A 20,645-nucleotide genomic window follows, 5' to 3' on the forward strand; every position below is an offset into this window, starting at 1 on the left:
TTCTGTTTGGGTAAGACAAATTTGAGAATATGGTTTGATTAATGGTAGGATTAACTCTAAATTGGTGATTTTGTTAAATTAAGCTTGTTAAAGATCCTTATGCATTAACCATAACTATTTTCTGTTAATAGGAAGGCAATTAGGCTGCATGAACATCTCTTAATTGTTTACCTCATGTGATTTATGTGAACACTTTATTATGTGCCTAGGATTAGCGAATGTGAAACTAGGATTAACTAGAAAGTGGGTAAATTAATGTGTGAGCTTGTGTGACAAACCAACAACAAGAGGCTAATTGAATTATTAATTTGATTAACCATTACAAGTCTTATTTAACCCGAATAAATAACCTAGAGAATTAATTAATTTAGACAACTGGCCACTGCTTGAATTAGTTTATTTTCTAAGGATTAGCGATAGCGAATGTGAACCTAATCACCTGAATCGGTAGCCAATAAAAGGTTAATCCATTGCACTATTACCATTAAACCAACCATAGGATCAATTGAGTCGAACCTGAACAGAAGTCCCTTTTAGATATTGAATTTAGTTGGTCTTTGCTTGCTTAGTTGTTAGTTAGTTATTTAGTTTAACTGTTAGTAAGTTTCTAGTCTTGTAAAACTAGAGAAAACCCCTCTTTTATCATTTGATATTTTTAGATAATTTTAGTAATTAGTTTAATTGCCGTTTCCTGAGTTCAATACCCTGCTTACTAGATCTATACCACCAATTGACAGGTCCACTGCCTTTTGTGTGATTAATTGACAAATTAGAAGTAGGAATAAAACTAGTTGGTTTAACACACATCAAGTTTTTGGCGCCGTTACCGGGGAACGGTTCTAAATTTAAATTGATTACTATTGTTATCGATCCTTTGTGTGAGATTTCTCTCGCACAAAGTTACTGCTTTTAGTAGATTTAAGATTAGAATTAAATTTCAGTTTTTAGCTTTTAGGAAGTTTGTTTACAATTTTTGCTGTTTTTGCATCGAACTCGCCGAGTCCCTACGACCAGACTCGACGAGTCCATCGCTGAACAGCTATTTTCGTTTTTAGTTCTTTTTTTTATTCCTTTTACGCGTGTATTTCTGTTTATTTGCAGTACGTATATGACCAGAGGGGGAAATAAACCCTTGATTCCACCACTTGAAGACCCAGAAGCTACTTTAAAGAAGAACAAAGGAAAAACCGTTGGAGAATCCGCATCTTCAAAGAACTCACCTTTGAAGAATATCAGATCTGTTTTCAGCAAGAAGAAGAGCAGTAAATCAGGAGGATCCAACATTTCCTTGGCGAACGAAGACCCAATCAAGGAGGACATCGAGTATGAATCCGAACGAGAAGAAATCAAATTTGAAGGAAGCGATTTAGAAGGCGGATTCAACACCACCATGGCTAACATCGATGAAGTTCCCATGGGCGAATGGAAGAAGAAGATGCGTGAAGACACCGGTCCGGGGCTCGTGCAACCCGCAATTCCCGCAAACGCCAATTTTGAACTCAAAGGCCACATACTCGCCCAACTTAAGGAGATTCCATTCTATGGAAAAGATCACGAAGACGCGTACAAGCACCTAGAAGAGGTCAGCGACATAGCCGACTACTTTAATTTTCCTAATGTGGCACGCGATACCGTTTTGCTTCGTATGCTTCCCGTCACGTTCAAAGGTGCTGCAAAGGATTGGCTCAAGTCACCCCCTCCCGGATCCATCACTACATGGGCTAAGATGAAAGAAGAATTTATTGATCAATTTTGCCCTCCCTCAAAGATAGACAAATTAAAGAAAGCTATTGCCAACTTTGAACAACAAGTTGGAGAATCCTTATATGAGGCATGGGAGAGATACAAAGGCTTGCTAAGAAATTGCCCGCATCATGATCTAAATAGTCAACAAGAAGTCTCCATTTTCTATGATGGAGTGAATGTAACCACAAGGCAGCTTCTTGATTCGCAAGGACCTCTCACAAAGAAGCCACCCCCGGAAATCAAGGAGTTAATTGAAGAATTCTCTAAGCATTCTAGAGAATATCATAATCCTAGGAATAAACCAATTAGAGGGGAGGTGAATTTTTCTTCTGAGGACATGGCGGCAATGATGGCAATGTTGAAAAGCATGGATAGGAGGATGGATAAGATGGATCAAATAATCCATGCTATTCGGGTTGGATGTGAGAATTGTAACAGACCTCATCTTACTAGAGATTGTGATTTGGATGAGAATGGAAACAAGAAAGCTCAAGTATTCTATTCAAGCGGAGATAGATTCGATAATGATTGGAGAAAACCGAAGAAAGAATGGTTGCCATATGATGAGTATAAAAAGGCGAAGGAGGAAAAGTTTAGACAACAAGCAAGGGGTTTTTACCAAAAGGAGGAGTCGGTGCAAGAAAGGAGACCAAACTTGGAAGAAATGCTCACTAAATTTGTAGCTGCATCTGAGAAAAGACATAATGACCATGATGCTGCAATACAAGATACAAGAACAATACTAAGGAATCAGCAAGCATCTATTCATAACATTGAGAAACAGCTAGGGCAGCTGGCCCAACAAATCAATCAAAGACAACCGGGTGATCTTCCAAGCAATACCGAAAAGAATCCACGAATGGAGAATTTGAATGCTGTAATAACTAGTTCTGAAAAAAAATTCACTCCTCTGAACCCTACCCAAAAGGCCTCAATAAAGGTGCAAGCAGAAGAAACAGGAAACTCGAATTCAGCAAAACCCGACTCGACTCGCCGAGTTCCAGTCATGGACTCGACGAGTCCAAGGCCTGATGACAAAACTGTTTATTCTTTAAAGCCTTCCAGGGCACCTTTGCCATTTCCGATTCGAGCCATACCTGATGATCAAGTTAAAGAGTATAGGAAGTTTCTGGAGCATGTAAAGGCCCTTCAAGTCAAAATTCCATTTGTTGAAACGATACTTCAAACGCTTAAATATGCAAGCTTGTTGAAGAGTCTCTTTGCCTCTAGAAAAGATATGGCAGAAGTAGCTGAACTAGTGTTGAATGAGCTTCCTGAAAAGAGGGGTGATCCGGGAAGCATCTCCATACCTTGTCAATTTGGGAACATAATTGCTACTCATGCGTTAACCGATTCGGGTGCAAGTATTAATCTAATGCCATATTCTTTCTTAAAGAAGCTAAATTTACTGGAGCCAAAGCCGATTCATATGAAGATCCATCTAGCCGATAAGACAATAATACATCCAAGAGGAGTGTGCGAAGATCTTCTCATCAAAGTCGATAAATTTGTTTTCCCCGTGGACTTTGTAGTGCTTGACATGGAAGAAGACCCTAAAGTTCCAATCATTCTTGGGAGACCATTTTTGAATACCGCTTGTGCATTAGTCGATGTGTGTGAATCCACTCTAACACTAAGGGTGGGGAACGATTCAGTGGTGTTTAAAGCAGAACAAGAGAAAAAGTATGAAAGGACAAAAGACGAAAAAGTTTCCTCAATAGATTTGGATGATGAAGTTTTAGAAAGAGAGCTTGCACTTTTACAAGAAGAAAATCCAAGTCAATTTCTATTACCTTCTGGAGGGAATTTCGATGCTGGAAAATATTTAAAGGAGATAGAAAGGTTGCTAGAGGAAGCTGATTCAAAAGAAACAATAAAAATTATGGAAACCTCACCGACTCGCCGAGTAGCATCGACTGACTCGACGAGTCCAAACGAGAACTTCAAAAATGCTGACGATTTTGTCCTGCTACTTACAAATCCCCTTTCTGGCCTTGACGGACACACTTTTCCTGATCCTTTGGAAAGTCCAATAGAAGAGAGTGAAATTGTTGAAAATTTTTGTGACTTCCAACACGCACAATTGGCTTACCTTGACACGATGATGCAAAAAGAGGAAGCAATTCAGCTTGACAAGAAGGTAAGCTTGGGAGAAAAGGAGAATGCAAAGGCTTGGAATGATGACATGAATAACTCATCCATTGAGTCACACATGGCTAATCAAGAGATCGAGTCAACTACAATCAAAAGAACCAAACCTCGAGCCCAAGTTTCTACTAATTATGAAGTTTTTACATTTGAACTACCGGATTCTTTAGTATGTGACGGAAGTGAGGAAGAATCCTTAAGATCAAGTGATGATGAAGTGGCAACTGTACGGGAAATCGAGATTGACAAAGAAGAAGTACAAAAGATGGGTCCAAAGAACGGGGTGAAGAAGAAGAAGATTGGGAAACATATCAAGTATGCAATTGAAGAAGATGTCACAAGGAAAAGGAAGGAAGAATTGCGAGGGGCATATAAGAGAAAAATATACGCTTACAAGACAAAGTATAAACAACAAAAGATTAAGCGTGAATTCCCGATGAAGGAAAACGAAGAAACGTAGAGCGGGAAGGAGTCCAGCTAACGACTCCTCAAAAAGAAGCACTTCCGGGAGGCAACCTGAGTTTAGAGTTTGCTTTCTTTTTCCTTTATTTTTCATTTTAAGTTTTCTTAGGATCTGCTTTTATCATTCTTCTTCTGAGTTTCTGATGATTTCTTGAGGGCAAGCAATGCTCAAGTGTGGGGTGTGGCATACAATTTAAAAAATTTGATGTTTTTCGCTTTCTGAATAAAAGACTCGTCGAGTCCCGAAACCTGCTCGGCGAGTCCATTTGAGAAATCCCGATTAAACGCGGAATCACGAAACTACTCGGCGAGTAGGTACACCTACTCGGCGAGTCCACATATTTACCAGAAAAAAAATTATTTTTTTCACATTCAGTAAAAGGGGTTTTTAACCCTAATTGAGAAACATTTCAACATTTCACAGCCGCCGCCCATACACGACGAGCGAGTTCCCTCAAGGTTTTCATCTTGATTTCTTCCATTTTCTTCCAAATCCAACCACAAGGTAACCATTTTTCACCTTTAATCTGTTAAAAGTTTCAATATTTGGTGAAGTTAGACCCTTAATTTATGCAAAATCCCAATTTTGACTAAACTTGGATTTTAGGGTTTTGAGTTCTTGTTAAATTAGGACGTTTTAGACAAAATTTCTTACATAGTTATGCTCCTGGAACATACCGAAGCAAACCCCTGAAGAAATTTTCAGATTTGGCCGGTTAATTTCATGTAACAGAGCTGGACTCGCAAAGTTCATCCTGCTCGCCGAGTCGGTTCGTGGACTCGGCGAGTCCATGTTGCAGAAGCCAGGAATTTTTATGTTTTTAATCTTTCTGTGTTTTGTTTTTGGTATGTTTGGTTGTGTTTTGCAGGCAGAATGTCTAGAAGAGGGCAGAGTTCCAGGGGAGGTGACTATGGGGATCTTTCATGGTTAAACTTTCCAAGCATTACCTCAAAATCTTCATTGGCTCATGCGAAAAACAAACTGGAAGCATTGAAACACAAGGAAATATATGTTCCAAATGCAATTGACTGGCGGTGGATTGGTCAAACTGGTTTGGAGGAGGAGTTGACCCCTTATTTGGTCAAGTCTTTCAACAATGAGGGGATGAATATAGTGTGCGATGGCTGGAGCCGACTCTTCAGAATTCAAGAGCCCGTTTATCAAGAGTTGTGCTGGGAATTCTTTGCCACTATTTCCTTCCGAGATGGTAGTGACTATTACAATCCAAACACTATTACTTTCTGTCTTGGAGGGGAGTTGCATCAATGTATCATTGCAGAGCTTGCTTGGAGGATGGGGATATATGATCAAGCTGTGATTATGTCCGAAGATTTTGAAACCTTCCTAGAACAATGTCACAAAGATTTGCCCGAGGGGGTGGTGGCATCGACTTGGTGGAATACTATCGCCAACCGGGTCTATATTCCATCTTCCGCCCAAGAAGGCTTTATCCGTTCACCCATCCATCATCTTATCCACCGTCTCGTTGCTAGCACCATCAACATGAGGAAGGATGATGACAAAGTTCCCACCCTTGACATTTTTTATATGTGGAGTATTATAACTCCCGATGTTTTCTGCAACTTGCCATATTGCTTGGCGAAATATTTAGCAGAAGGGGCAGTCAAAGAACGGATCACCTCAAAGATCAACGGGTGCACGTTTGTCACAAAGCTTGCGAGAACATATGGGATTTTTGAAAAAAGGGAAGCTCGGATGTTGACAATGGTTCCGTCCCCTCCTTTTAGCACCACCTTATATAGGAGGGCGAGGATCATTGATGACTATGGTGGGGGCACATTGGCATCCCCAATGCGGACGAGGTATTGGTACTGGAGGAGCCGGGAAGAAGGGTGAGGCAAAGGAGGGAGCAAGTCCGAGAAGACCCACCGGTCATTCCGGCGGATGATAAGTTGCCTATGGATTGGTACCATGTTGAGGAAAGAAGGTACCAAGATGACCTTGGTAGAAGTATGAATTATCACAATGAGTCATTTGTTTATCTCTTTGAGCAAATGAATATTGCGCCGAGGCCCGGACCCAGATACCCGTATGTGATGAGTTGGGAGGACCGTGTGCAGAGGAGGAACAATCAAGCAAGTGGGAGTGGAGCTGGAGGAGATGATATTGAAGAAGATTGAAAGTTTATGCTTTTAATTTGGATGTTATTTTATTTTGTTGGTTTTGTGTTTTGAACTTTTATGTATTGAGACTTAATTAGGAGTGTGCTTGTTTTCTTTTACTGTGGTTGCCTTGTTTCTTTTCAGGATTGAAGATTAGGATGCAATATAAGAGTCTCATTGGTCAAGGCTAGAGTGAGGGTCGGGTCTAGATGAGAGTATGCACTTTCAAGTTTAGGATCGAGTCAGTTAGGAATAAGGGTGACAAAATGTATCATTTACTGAAGAAATCAAAGAAGAGTCGCTGAATTGTTGTATTCCAGCAGCTTAGCAAAGGAAGAAGGCAGAACATTATTTTTTTCACTCAGCGCTCTACTCGCCGAGTGCACATATTGGACTCGACGAGTCCATCTACAATATCATGATTTTCTGCTTGGAGTCCATTTACTCGCCGAGTTTCCGTTCTACTCGACGAGTCACTCAAGATTCTACTCTCATGATTCGGATTTTGGGCACATTCGCTACAGTTTTTACTCATATTATCATGAAGATTAATTCCTGGAGATTTCTGAGAGCTTTTTCCTTAATAATTGGAACTATTAAGATGAATTGCCACACGATACATGACACCCAAGGCATGGATGAGCTGTTCCCATGTCTAAATTCAATTGAAGATGGAGCTTAAAGAAGATCAACCTCGCCACTACTATCCCAGGGGAGTTTGTTCCAATTCCCTCTTTACTTTATCGTTCTTTTTCATGCATAACATGCAATGGGGACATTGCATAAATTAAGTGTGGGGTAGGGGGTTGGTTACATTAGTTATAATTTTAGTTAAAATTGAAATTTTTGAAAATTGAAAATTTTGAAATTTTTGCATAAAAATTGCTAGGATCTAATTTAGAAAATTTTGGTAAAAAGCAATTAGGAATCATGCTAAGTGTTATGTTTGATGATTGCATGAAGACCCAAATGTTTAGTTGAGCCTATACACGTTATAGTGCATTTGTGGCCCCCTTTGTTTTAGTGAAATCATGGGACAAAAACATAACCTCGCTTAGTTTGAGGGATGCAATAAGTTTAGCATCGTGTACCAGAAATGTATCTAGGAAAAATTTTATCTTTAATCAATAAAGGTTGAAGTTGAGCGCTCTTGCTTAAGCATGTAGGTTTTGAGTGATAAAAAAGTGAGTTCCATGTAAAAAAAAAGAGAGAGAATTACAAGAAAATTTTGAAGAATTTTTGGAGTACAAAGTATGAAGATCAAAGATCAAAAATTATGAAGAAATTCTAAAAAGTTGAAGATACCCAAAAATCAAAGAAAATCAAAAAGGTGGCAAATTTGAAGAATTCAAAGAAATCAAAGTTCAAGTCATCAAAGAGTGAAGAATTCCAAACATAGCTCCATAGTGGTATCGAAAAAATTGTAATTTTTAGATTATGTATGCTTGGGTTGCTCAACCAAAAACACCTTGAGACTAGGAGGCTTTCTGCGGATGGATTCGGAAGGATGTATAAAATGAGCATTGTTCAAAAGAAGTGGGCGAGTGTTTATGATGATTGTGAGTATTTAGGATGAGGGGGGTCGTTTAGGAAAAATTTAGACACAAATGCATGCGTTGCGGTCTTGGCATAATGGCTGGGTTTGATTGGGATTGTCTCATGTGATTCTAGTGTGCAAAATTCAGTTTTGCTTGGGGGCAAGCAAAAGTCAAGTGTGGGGTATTTTGATATTTGCATATTTAGCCATATATTTAGTATAGATTTTTATCAATTATTAGCTAATTATTTGCATATTATGGACAAAAGGTACTTAATAATGTTTAAATTGTATTTTCAGTCCAGAAGTCATGCTCGGGAGCAAAAAGGAGGAAGGAGATGCAATTAGAAGCTGCAGAATGAAGAAAGGAGTACAAACCTGAAGCTACTCGGCGAGTCCAATCGACTACTCGACGAGTTTCCACGAAGATTCGCAAAGCAACACGTAAAGTCCTTACCGTACATGGATTCTTCAAAGGTACTCGGCGAGCCGGTTGTCTACTCGACGAGTAGCCCCTGTTTTGAGTTATTTATAAATAGAAGCAATAAATCCGATTGGAGGAACTTTCTGGCTTTTCTGGAAGATACTTTGCGACTAAGGAAACCCTTGGAGACCTGAAGAACGTGAGAAGAACCCTAATCTATCATTCTTAGAAGATTCAAGGCAACTTAGGTTTAATTTTCCACTTTATCTTTGAATTGAACAATGTTTGAGTTGATTACTTTCGTTTTTAGCTTTTTGACTACTGTACTCATGAGCTAAATTTACTAGCTTCTGTTTGGGTAAGACAAATTTGAGACTATGGTTTGATTAATGGTAGGATTAACTCTAAATTGGTGATTTTGTTAAATTAAGCTTGTTAAAGATCCTTATGCATTAACCATAACTATTTTCTGTTAATAGGAAGGCAATTAGGCTGCATGAACATCTCTTAATTGTTTACCTCATGTGATTTATGTGAACACTTTATTATGTGCCTAGGATTAGCGAATGTGAAACTAGGATTAACTAGAAAGTGGGTAAATTAATGTGTGAGCTTATGTGACAAACCAACAACAAGAGGCTAATTGAATTATTAATTTGATTAACCATTACAAGTCTTATTTAACCCGAATAAATAACCTAGAGAATTCATTAATTTAGACAACTGGCCACTGCTTGAATTAGTTTATTTTCTAAGGATTAGCGATAGCGAATGTGAACCTAATCACCTGAATCGGTAGCCAATAAAAGGTTAATCCATTGCACTATTACCATTAAATCAACCATAGGATCAATTGAGTCGAACCTGAACAGAAGTCCCTTTTAGATATTGAATTTAGTTGGTCTTTGCTTGCTTAGTTGTTAGTTAGTTATTTAGTTTAACTGTTAGTAAGTTTCTAGTCTTGTAAAACTAGAGAAAACCCCTATTTTATCATTTGATATTTTTAGATAATTTTAGTAATTAGTTTAATTGTCGTTTCCTGAGTTCGATACCCTGCTTACTAGATCTATACCACCAATTGACAAGTCCACTGCCTTTTGTGTGATTAATTTACAAATTAGAAGTAGGAATAAAACTAGTTGGTTTAACACACATCATTATTTTTGTTTTTTTTGGCTTAGTTTTTTTAGTTATCTATCTTAACCATGTCTTTAGGGTTTGTTTGTTAAGATTTTTGAATGAAAGAAAAAAAAAGGTAGAATGACCATTTTACCTTTTAGTCAAGGTTAAATAGAAATTTATATAAAGACGAATCTGCCCCTGCTTTAGGCTCATCACATGGACTAAAAATTGCACCTGTATACATAATTTATTTTCTGTTTTATGCCCTTCTAATTGCAGGTCTTGTTGATGTGCATAGTGTCAAGCAAAGTAGCCAGGATGTTGTGAAGGTGGTCAACAAGTTATTGTAGTTTAACTATTATTTGTTGATGAATTTCATCTCTTTCACATTTGATGTCTTACATTTGCCAACTATTGGAACGATTATTTGTATTACATTAATTTTTATGCAATGGATTGTATTTTTTGTATATGATATTTTATTTTCTATTATGGGACATTAAATGCAAATTTAATTTAAAAATTAGTAAATCTATAAATAATATTTTTTTTAAACATTTAAAATTACGATACGTAAAAATGTGTGTCATCTTCATTTATGACATGGCCTTCCTTGACAGGGGATTTAATGATACACATTGTGTGTCGTAAATGCACATTGTAAGGTTACGACACGCAAATGCGTGTCGTCTTCCTTTATGACATGGCCTTCCTTGGCATGCATTTGCGTGTCATCTGTACCCTTTTATGACACGCAATGTGTGTCATTAAAAAGTATATTTCTAGTAGTGTAAGCATAAACAAGTCTTAATAGGCATTACAACATCTTATTATACTATGGCCTAACAACTCCTCAAATCACTCATCAACCTTGTTCCTTCGTACCACTACCTGTGATACAAAGAAACTGAGTGGGTTAGGCTTGGGTCCTGGTGGTCACATAGGGTTTTCAACCCACGATAATTAAGTTCTTTAATTATATATTTCACATCAAATAATTTATCCAATTACTCATTCTCGTTATTCTCACATACTGACCCAAAAATATTGGTCTCAAGGGACCTATCCTAAGGATCATCATCAACAACGGTAAACAATACTGTTTGGGGGATTCCTATAGCAACATACGTCAATAAGGAAACCATGAGGGAGATAAAGTATATCAAATGAACAAATAGTTCATTAACACCTACAAGTTGTGAGTCTGCCAGCCTTTCCACTGGACTGTCTAGAATAGTCTGTGGTCGTCATCTATACTCTGTTATATGACTGGTTCATCAATAGTCAAGTCCTCTCGTCATCATCTCAACCTTTTCATTACCCATCACTACCCAATATATTTTATATATGAAAATACTTATATGATTACATCAAGTAAAAATCATATAATTCAATTAACACAAATATCAAGTAATACATATAATAGTCACACATAGCATTTAATCATCCATATATTTTATATCTATGTGTAAGCTGAAAGTAACTATGCATTCACTTGTAAAAGTGAATGACTGGAAAGTAGGGCAACACTTTGCTTCAACACTTAGCCTTTCCTTTGATGTGACCTAGGTTTAATTATCACTAAGTATTTGTTTATTATTTCTTATGACTAATTATTGTCTAGATTCATCAACAATCCCAAAATATACATCAAGATCTATCAAGTAAGGAACAACCAGGTAAGATTATATCGAAGGTAGGGTCCATTTGGTATACATAGTATACTGTTTGGAAATACCACTTTAAACACCTTACTAAATCTATCCTAGACATCATCCCCATAAGTAGATCAATTGGAATAACAACTTGGAATCACTGATAAATCTTATTAAATTCATAACAACGACTATAAATATAAATATAAGTTACACTGAAAGCAATATCAGTGCAACATAACTTACAAATATTTTCCTGACAAAAGTCCGAAAATTGTACTTGCAGAACTCCGACCTGATAACTACTGATTTCGGACACTCAGGGACCTCAGAGCTAGCCAAAATATCCTAAATACTAAAGAGATTTCTGACCAAAATGGAGAGAAATCGAGAGAGAAAGCAATGGGAGGTATGGGGTATCAAATGGGAAAATGAGGGTATTTATAGGCTGAAAATCACCAAAGCGTGATGTGCCTAGACCATGTGCTCGCCGCGCCCTGGCTCTGGCATCCGCTGAGGTGCTGACACGTGTTCAACTCTACGTGGTGCGACATGGCTGCTTCTAGAAGGTGCGCATCGCGCGTTTTTGCGCGTGACACACTCGGGAAACTTCAAAAATCCGTAACTTCTTCATACGAACTCTGTTTTTTACGTTCTTTATATCCACACGTAGCTATCGACGATATCTACAACTTTCATTTAGACTCCGTCGGCTAATTCTGAATTTGTTTTTATTTATTGTTTTAGAAATCTTGGAGTACTAAACTCCGTTTAAAATTCATATTTTTTTCATACGACATCCATTATCGACTCTCTTTATATTGACGAACTCCAATTAACAAGATATTAGACTCTCTTTTAGATTGTTTTGGCTAAAAATCAACTGATCTAAAATTCGATTTCTGTGTCCACACTGTTGCGCTGAAACTTTAAAAAATCATAACTTCCTCATATGAAGTCAAATTTGGACGTTCTTTATATGCACACTCTCATTTTTACGATCACTATAACTTTCATTTAGATCACTTAGGATAATGAGCAACCTATCTCCGATTCACTATTTACGACACACTCAGCCGTATCGGTTTAAACACGAAACTTCAAATGATCATAACTTCTCCATACGAAGTCAGATTTAAGTGTTCCTTATATCCCCGAAATCCTCATCACAACTACTTCAACTTTCATCAAGTCTATCTATCCTAATTATTATTTTATTTTAATATTTGTTTTAGCCCTATTTATTAAGTTTCCATCAATTATTATATACACATAAATCACATAGATTCAAACAATTTCATTTTATTTATTCATCAAATTATTACAATCCTATCGACAAGTACTACAACTTTCATTTAGACTTCGTTAGTTAATTCTCATTCTATCTCAATTTACAAATTTGTATCGAATTCGTCGCATCTAAAGAGTAGGGACCAAGTTCTGTCTATATCTTTCGCATACGAGCACCGTTTTCAACGTTCTTTATCTGGCTTCGTATCGAAGAGTACTACAATTTTCATTTAGACTCCATCGACTAATTCTCAGTCTATCTTAAATTTACAAATATGTATCGAATTCACCGCGTCTGAAGAGTAGGGACCAAGTTTCGTCCATATCTTTCGCATACGAGCTTCATTCTCGATGTTCTCTATATGGACGGATTCGTATTTTTAGAGACATCAACTTTCGTTTAGATAGTTTTGTCTAACGAGCGACCGATTTATATTTCGTACTCTGTGACACATATTATTGTACCGTGTCATTACGAAAAATTATAACTTCCTCATACGAAGTCAGATTTAGGTGTTCTTGTTATGAATGATCTCGTATTCGCAAGGACTTCGACTTTCCGTTACATTACTTTGGCTAAAAAGCAACCTATCTCCGGTTTAATTTTTATGGCACACATTTTCGTATTGGGTTGAACGTGAAACTTAGATAAATCATAACTTCCTCATACGAAGTCAGATTTGAGCGTTCTTTATACCCACATAATCGTCATCACTACTGCTACGACTTTCGTTAAGACTATAATAATGTTTTGTACATATACTATAAGGTCATAATATTTGTCCATAAAACATGTACGTAATATATAAATATCATTTATATAACTCGTATCACGTACGAAGAATTTTTATTTATTTACGATTATCATATTCGAGGATTTAATTGTTCGTTAAACACAATTTTTTTATAATTTAAAATCTTTAAAATATCTAATTCGAATTCGTGAGCGTTACATTCGATCACTTGCATAGGACTAAACATGCATAGGGTTCAGATAGTCTTAGTACTTGTCAAAAAGACGCACCATGTGTAAATGTGAGTACGACTATAAAGATGTCATGACATGAAAAGTAGCACTATTTTTGAAATATGTTGGTTGTCACCATATGTTAGTGATATAATAGTTGCATGAGTTTGTATAAGTTACAAATTTGACTTAAAAATTGTGTATGAGTTACACAATTGGCTTAAGATTGTGTAGTAAGAATTTAAACGAAATGAATTAATTTATTGTTTATTGAAGTATCAATAAATAATTAGAAATTATCAAATGGTTTCTAGTCCAACAGTAGCTCGGTGTTGATTTTCCTTTTTAAGGTTAAGGGTTCAAGTCCCATTGTGGACATAAGTGAAATTAATGAGAAGTTTAGAAGTAGATTAGATTTGTTATTTAAAAAAAATTAGAGATTAATAAATTGATTTATTATTTAAAATGTTAATAAATATTTTATTATTCAATAAGTGAGATTAATTAATTATACTAGAAAATTATATTAATTATTTATAATTAATGGATAATTTTATAAAATAATTATATAAATTATATAATTAATAGATAATTCTTAAATTCAAATAAGGTATGTTTTAAATTCAAATAAGGAATCTTTTGAATTTCATCTCCTATATAAAGAGGTAGAGGTAGGGTTAAAGAAAATCATAAACCTTTCGAGCCCTAAAAATGGTTAGGGTTTCAAATAGAAGGATTCTTGTTTGCTAAGAGGTAAAATGTTCATGTTCTACTTTGAACCCTAGTCAGTATTTATCAAAATCGAAAGGTAATTTTTTTTCTTGTAAGTTAAGTTTTGTTGTTAAAAATACAAAAACAATGATAATCGGCTTATCATAGTGTTTTGTTAACTTGCTTAAGCCGTTTGTTTTGGTTTTTGATAAATAAAAAATCACACTATATTTAATATATACTATATATATATATTTTTAATTTGGTAGAATAAATACAAAAAGCCGCCGACTTTCAAAACTTGCAACACACACACTCTCCCTCTCCCTCTCCCTCTCCCTTTTCACCCGTATCTCCTCCTCGAAATATAAGCTTTTGCTCTTCTGCTTCCCCCAAACCCTAGTAAGAATTTTGGCTGATTTCCTTAGTTTTTAAGTGATTTGTGTATGTTCGTTTCAAGTATCTTTGTAGTCTTGCCGAATTTTCATGGATTTCTTGTTTAATATTTTGCATTGTTCATGTACCCATTTGATGAATAGTAGAATACACCTTTTAAAAACTTGGGTTTTCATGTTCAGATAGATACTCAACAATGGCTTGTGGTCACAGTTTTGCTCCATTGTTGCGTGCATCGGAATCCGTACTCTGATGGACGCCAGAAAAAACTTAAAGTCCCTTTAATTTTGTGTATAATTCCACTCGTTCTTGCTTAATTAGAGATTTTACTAGCATTTATGATGAGTGTAATTGCGTAAAGCGTATTTAAGATTTAAAATAATTAGTCTATCTATGAGAGCCAGCGGTTACATCTTCGTATAATGATTACCAAACGGCTGTTTTGATTAATTCTGCCCTCTTAATCGTGTTTTAGGTTGTTAGTATATGGACAGTTGCAGACATAGGATTTCTTCTTCTTTGTTTGAAGTTTAAACGCAATCTTTTTCTAAAAATATCAATTACTTATTACAGAATCTTCTTTCCGTTCAATTTTTTTTTTTTTATGAACTTAGCCTCAAACTGAAGCTTCAACCTAAAAATGGCGTTCCCGGAGAAGATACCTCAGCCTGTCATATCCACAAAACGGTCGTTGGGTGATTCTGATGACTGTAAACTTGACGAATTCAGAAAACCTAAAATGGTGATGCGGAAGTATCCCCCTCATAAGATCAGAGGAGCAGAAGCAGTCCGTGATTTCCCTCCTGGTTGTGGAATCTTACAGGATTCTCTTGCGAGTAATGTAGAGAAGAAGCCATTGAAGAAATTAGACAATGTTGAGTCAGATATCGAGAACGTGACCTCCCATGGCAAGGATAAGATGGTGAACTCTAAGCCTTTTGAAGATAATAAACTCAATAGATGCATTAAACCTTTAGGATTAGGGTTCAAGAAACCTTCTTTTGGCACAAGGCCATTTGATAAAGTGAAATTTTTGAATCCCATGGAACAACATCCTGTTTGTGGAATCATACAAGAAAGGAAGCCTTTCAAGAAATTAGACAATGTTGACTCAAAGTCAATGGAATGTTGTCATCCTTTGGAGAGTACCAAACCCAAAGAATCAGGGATCAACAACAAACTTTTTGGCTCAAGGCCAACTGGTAAAGTCAAATATTGGGATCCTAGGATCCCATCTACAAATGACAATAATGCCCCAAAATCAAACACCATCGGATCACAAAATGAACAAATTAGACGTGAGAAGCTCCGTGAGACGATGATCTTGTTTGAAACAATTTACACTCAGTTATTTCAAGATAACGAATCAAAACAAAAGGGAGAAAAGAGAGCTAATTGGATACTACCCATGGAGGCTGCAAAGATACTCAAACAAAAGCTAAAATGGATGAATGCTGACAAGACATTAGGTCAAATCTGTGGTGTCCAACCTGGCGACATGTTCAGATTTAGGCGGCAGCTTCATATAGTAGGTCTTCATTGTCAACCACATTGTGGTATAGATTACACCAACATTAATGGGAAGAATCTTGCTATAAGTATAGTTGATTCTCATCGTTACTCAAACGAAAGTCAATCTTGTGATGTGCTTACTTATTGTGGTGAAGGTGGTGGCGGGGTCGGGTGCTTTGGGTCTAGTCGCCAGGTGGTGCCTGATGATCAAAAACTTGAAAGGGGTAATCTTGCTTTGAAGAATAGTATGATTGAGAAAAATCCTGTTAGGGTGATTAGGAAAGTTTTTGGAGTTGGAAAGAACAATAATTTGTTTGTGTATGATGGATTTTACACGGTGGAGCATTGTACGCAAAAAAGAAGTTCAGAAGGGACGATGGTGTTCAGGTTTCAACTACATAAAATTCCCGGTCAACCTCATTTTCACCAATGGGTCAATGCTATACCAGGTAATTTCGTTTTATACCGTTATACCACCTTTCAAATGCTTTAGTGATTAACTATATATAGTTAGTTATATGTCGTTTTTTGAACTATTGTTAGTATTTTATATTTGTTGTTGAGAGACTCTTAGACGCAATTTTAACCTAATTTCGGCTTAGTGTTTTTCTTCGCTTTCTTTGAATCTATGTACAACTTGGTTGAATTATATTTCCTTTTTAAGCAAGGCTTTTAGGATCTTATTTAAATTATTAAGTTGTAGATACTTATTCACCAGCCGCTAGACAGATCAAGCATGGGTAAATTCACCTTAAATTTTCATCGTGGGCCAAGTTTTCGTCAGAGTTCTTGGGTTTGGTCTTATTGGCATTTTAGGTCAACTAACTAGTATTTATATCTATTTGAATTTGTGTAACCTAAGGGTGAGCATCCGATCCGGTAGACTGGACCCGGACTGGTATCGGTTTTAGGTTGCTAGGTCGGTTATCGGTTCTTGGTCTTACACCATATCGAATCCATTATTTTTACTTATTTCGGTTTTTGGACCGAATTTTAAGAGGCATAATCTTTTTCAAATCTTTTATCCTAATCTATGTGATATTGTTTTCATCGGTTCTCCCCTCCAATTTTGTCTCTAAGACAAGGTATCAAAGCTGAAAGGTTTTCAACTTTTCTGCATATTGTGTAATCTGTTAAGTTTTTTAAAATGTCATAACTCATTCGTTTTAAGTTGGATTGTCATGATATTTTTCTCACATGTAGTTTAGTGTTTGTATTAGAGGTGATCATTTGGACCGAACCGGACCGATTTGATAGAAATTTGTGGACCTTGGACGGGACTAGTTGTGGCTTTATCGGGTCCAAGTCCGAATTTTCTGGTTCTTGTACCCGTTGGATTGGTTCAACTTTAGGTGCATACAATACAACTTGTTGAAGTCCTATCGAAAGTTAGTTTATCTATTACGAGGCTTAAAACAAATACAAAACCAAAAACAACAAAATTATAGTCCAAAAAAATAGTTGAAAAGTTACAGCTTTGATATCCAGGGACTGTAAGTCATTAAATATAAAACAAAAAATGATAAAATTATAGTTTAAAATCATGTGCAAACTCTAAACTACACGCTAGAAAAAAAAAACGGTATGCTAATCCAACTTCAAACGAATAGATATGCATGTTTTAAAATTTTTATAGAATACAAAAGTCTAAAAAAAAGTTCCAGCTTTGATATCCGGGGACTGTAAGTCATTAAATATAAAACAAAAAATGATAAAATTATAGTTTAAAATCATGTGCAAACTTTAAACTACACGTTAGAAAAAAAAATTTGTATGCTAATCCAACTTCAAACGAATAGATATGCATGTTTTACAATTTTTACAGAATACAAAAGTCTAAAAAAATAACCGATAAGCTGAAAATTTCCAGCTTTGATATTCCAACTTCACGGGACTGTAAGTCATTGAATATATATACAAAAACGACAAAATTATAATCTAAAATCATGTACAAACTCTAAACTATATGTTGGAAAAAAACTCGTATGTTAATCTGACTTCAAACGAATGAGATATGTAGAAAAGGTTTGCTAAAGATTTGTTTTTTTTTATAAAATCCGGTCAAAATTGGTTTTTTACCCGGAACCGGTTTTGTATCGGATTCGATTTTGCATGATTACCAAGAACCAACCTTATTCTAAAAAATCAGTCCAGGTCTAGAAGTTCAAATGTTCACCCCTAGTTTGTACATCCTTTGAAGCTGCAATTTCACTTTTTTTGGTTGTATATTCATTGAGTTGAAGTTCCCCGCTTTTCTACATATTGTGCAATATGTGAAGATCTTTAAAATGTCTTTAACTCATTACTTTTAAGTCAGATCGACATGATATCGTTTCCAACATGTAGTTAAACATTTGTACTTCGTTTTAGGTTTTAATTTCACATTTTTTGGTTGCATATTCATTGGGTTACAATCCTCTGAACACGGGATATCAAAGCTGAACACGGGATATCAAAGCTGAAAGGTTTTCAACTTTTCAGCATATTGTGTAATCTGTGAAATTCTTTAAAATGTCATAACTCATACGTTTTAAGTCAGATTGATATGATATCTTTTCCAACATGTAGTGTTAGTGCTTTTACTTCATTTTATGATGTAATTTCACCTTTTTGGTTACATATTCAATGGGTTTTTTTAGTTTTTTTTTTTTGAACGGAAAATCTAACATTTGTCCTAATTTCCTTCTAATTCCACATATGTCCGAGACGTGATTTGAACTCTCGACCTTAAGGAGGGATGAAAACATCTAACACGGTTGGTCTATAAGTCGTTTGGTTACATATTCATTGAGTTATAGTCCCATAAAGACGGGGTATCAATAACTCATCTAAACCATTAAATAGTATTTGTTTCATCGACTTGTACCATACGCATCGCATGTGGTATCGGTCCAAAAACCTAAAAACTAGCATCGACAACGTTATACACCTAATCGGTCTATTGAATTCTCCCAAACCGGTTTCGGTCCGGGCCAATACTGTCTAAATGCTCACCCCTATTGTAACCTAATGTATGAAAAAGTTCATTCGACAAAAGCAATAAAAATTTGTCGCTCGTGTTCTCTTGTGGACGTAGTTGATATGTGGACGTAGTTGATCGTATGAACCACATAAATCGACTCTCTTTGCTTTTATTTTGCATTGTTACTTTGTGTGAAATCATCTATCATTTGATGAAGTCGTTAACTAACATAAATGTATTCCTTACCTTTCAATTCGGGTTTTTGATTCATACACAACTTTTCTCCATACACAACAATTTATGTTTTATATAGTTATACAATACAACATTTTAAAGCACAGATTGTTGTGTATGGAAAAAACTGTTGTGTACGAATCAACTCCAATTTTTTAATAGTTTGAACAATTAGTCTTGGCAACTATATATTGTTGTTTTGTTTACTTAATTTGGAGTTTATGATTTATTAGGTTAAAGAATGTGGAGTAGATTTTTTTTTAATATAAAAACAAAATGGCCATTTAGTCTCTTTCACACTAGTTTAAAAAATAAATGTAAAAGAAAGAAATATCATATATACAACACTTTACTCATACCATCATCATTACCCATGTTACCCATATTATAGAGGGAAAAAACTAACTACTTAAAGTCTTGAACCTTAAAGCAAGCATAAATATCATACATACCAATCTTTTATATTATTTTATTCGGTTAAAATATAAAATTAATGTACCTGTCACAACACACGCACCATCACTACTAGTTAAAACTTAAAGCAAGCATAAAGATGGTTAACTCGTTAGCCTGTCTTACCTTTTGACTTCAACTCTGCTAGTTTTTGTTTTTGAAAAAGAAAAAAAGAAAAACAAAACTATCAGAGGAAATGTTTCAAATCATTGCTCTTTAAAGGAGTTTGTAAAATTTTCAATGATCATGGTATGTTTTTAACCAATTGTACAAGACCAATTTATACAAACAAAAATAAAATGATAAAAAAAAATATTAATAAGTTACATAAATAAGCAAACTGAAAAAACCATAATATAATAAATATAATAGAGATAGAATAAGTTTTTTAATGATTTTTTTTTTCTTCACAAAATGCCCTCTCTAATGTGAACGTGTGTAAAATGCCTCTTTCACGACCCTAGCTTCATGTCAACTCTAAGTGAAGCTTATGGCTTCATCTAGTTCGAGTTTTGGCTTCATCTAGTTCAAAGTTTGGTCTTAACAACCTTGAACATATATGAAATTTCTAATCAGACATGCACATCATCGGTCTTGGAAAAATCACCTCTTTTCAAAGTAGTCTCAGACCGTCTTTCTTTTAGTAACAACCTTTGTCTTTTTCGGCTTGGCCTTGTAATCTTTGCGTATGCCTTTTCGGTTTGGTTTAGATTTTTTTTTTCTTTTTCGTTTTTTCCATTAATAAATGTATGATTTACCAAAAATGATACATGAAATTTTAATAAAAGAAAAAAGAGAAATTGGATAATATGTGATCAACACAAAAATAATAAGTATATAACCTTTAGCTTCCGATCTTTGGTGAACCTAGTTTTGGGTTGGATTCGAAAGAGTTCGGTCTT

General features: G+C 35.5%; 1 protein-coding gene and 1 non-coding gene across 2 annotated transcripts; one reads left to right on the forward strand and one right to left on the reverse strand.

The window, feature by feature from the left end:
* Positions 1 to 1,774: 1,774 nt before the first annotated feature.
* Positions 1,775 to 1,881, reverse strand: LOC145135209 (small nucleolar RNA R71). Its single transcript, XR_013719671.1, has one exon. It is a non-coding gene; the product is annotated as a small nucleolar RNA R71 (small nucleolar RNA).
* A 12,595-nt stretch (positions 1,882 to 14,476) lies between these two features.
* LOC145133650 (uncharacterized) lies at positions 14,477 to 16,719 on the forward strand. The gene is made up of 2 exons (XM_079068586.1): positions 14,477 to 14,588; positions 15,197 to 16,719. Exon 2 carries the CDS (start codon positions 15,223 to 15,225, stop codon positions 16,585 to 16,587), a length of 1,365 nt encoding a protein of 454 aa, XP_078924712.1. The 5' UTR covers positions 14,477 to 14,588; positions 15,197 to 15,222; the 3' UTR covers positions 16,588 to 16,719.
* Positions 16,720 to 20,645: the final 3,926 nt, after the last annotated feature.

This window comes from Lactuca virosa, chromosome 8 (assembly GCF_052849685.1).
Source record: "Lactuca virosa cultivar CGN04683 chromosome 8, Lactuca_virosa_CGN04683_v6, whole genome shotgun sequence".
In the NCBI taxonomy this organism is placed as follows: domain Eukaryota; kingdom Viridiplantae; phylum Streptophyta; class Magnoliopsida; order Asterales; family Asteraceae; genus Lactuca; species Lactuca virosa.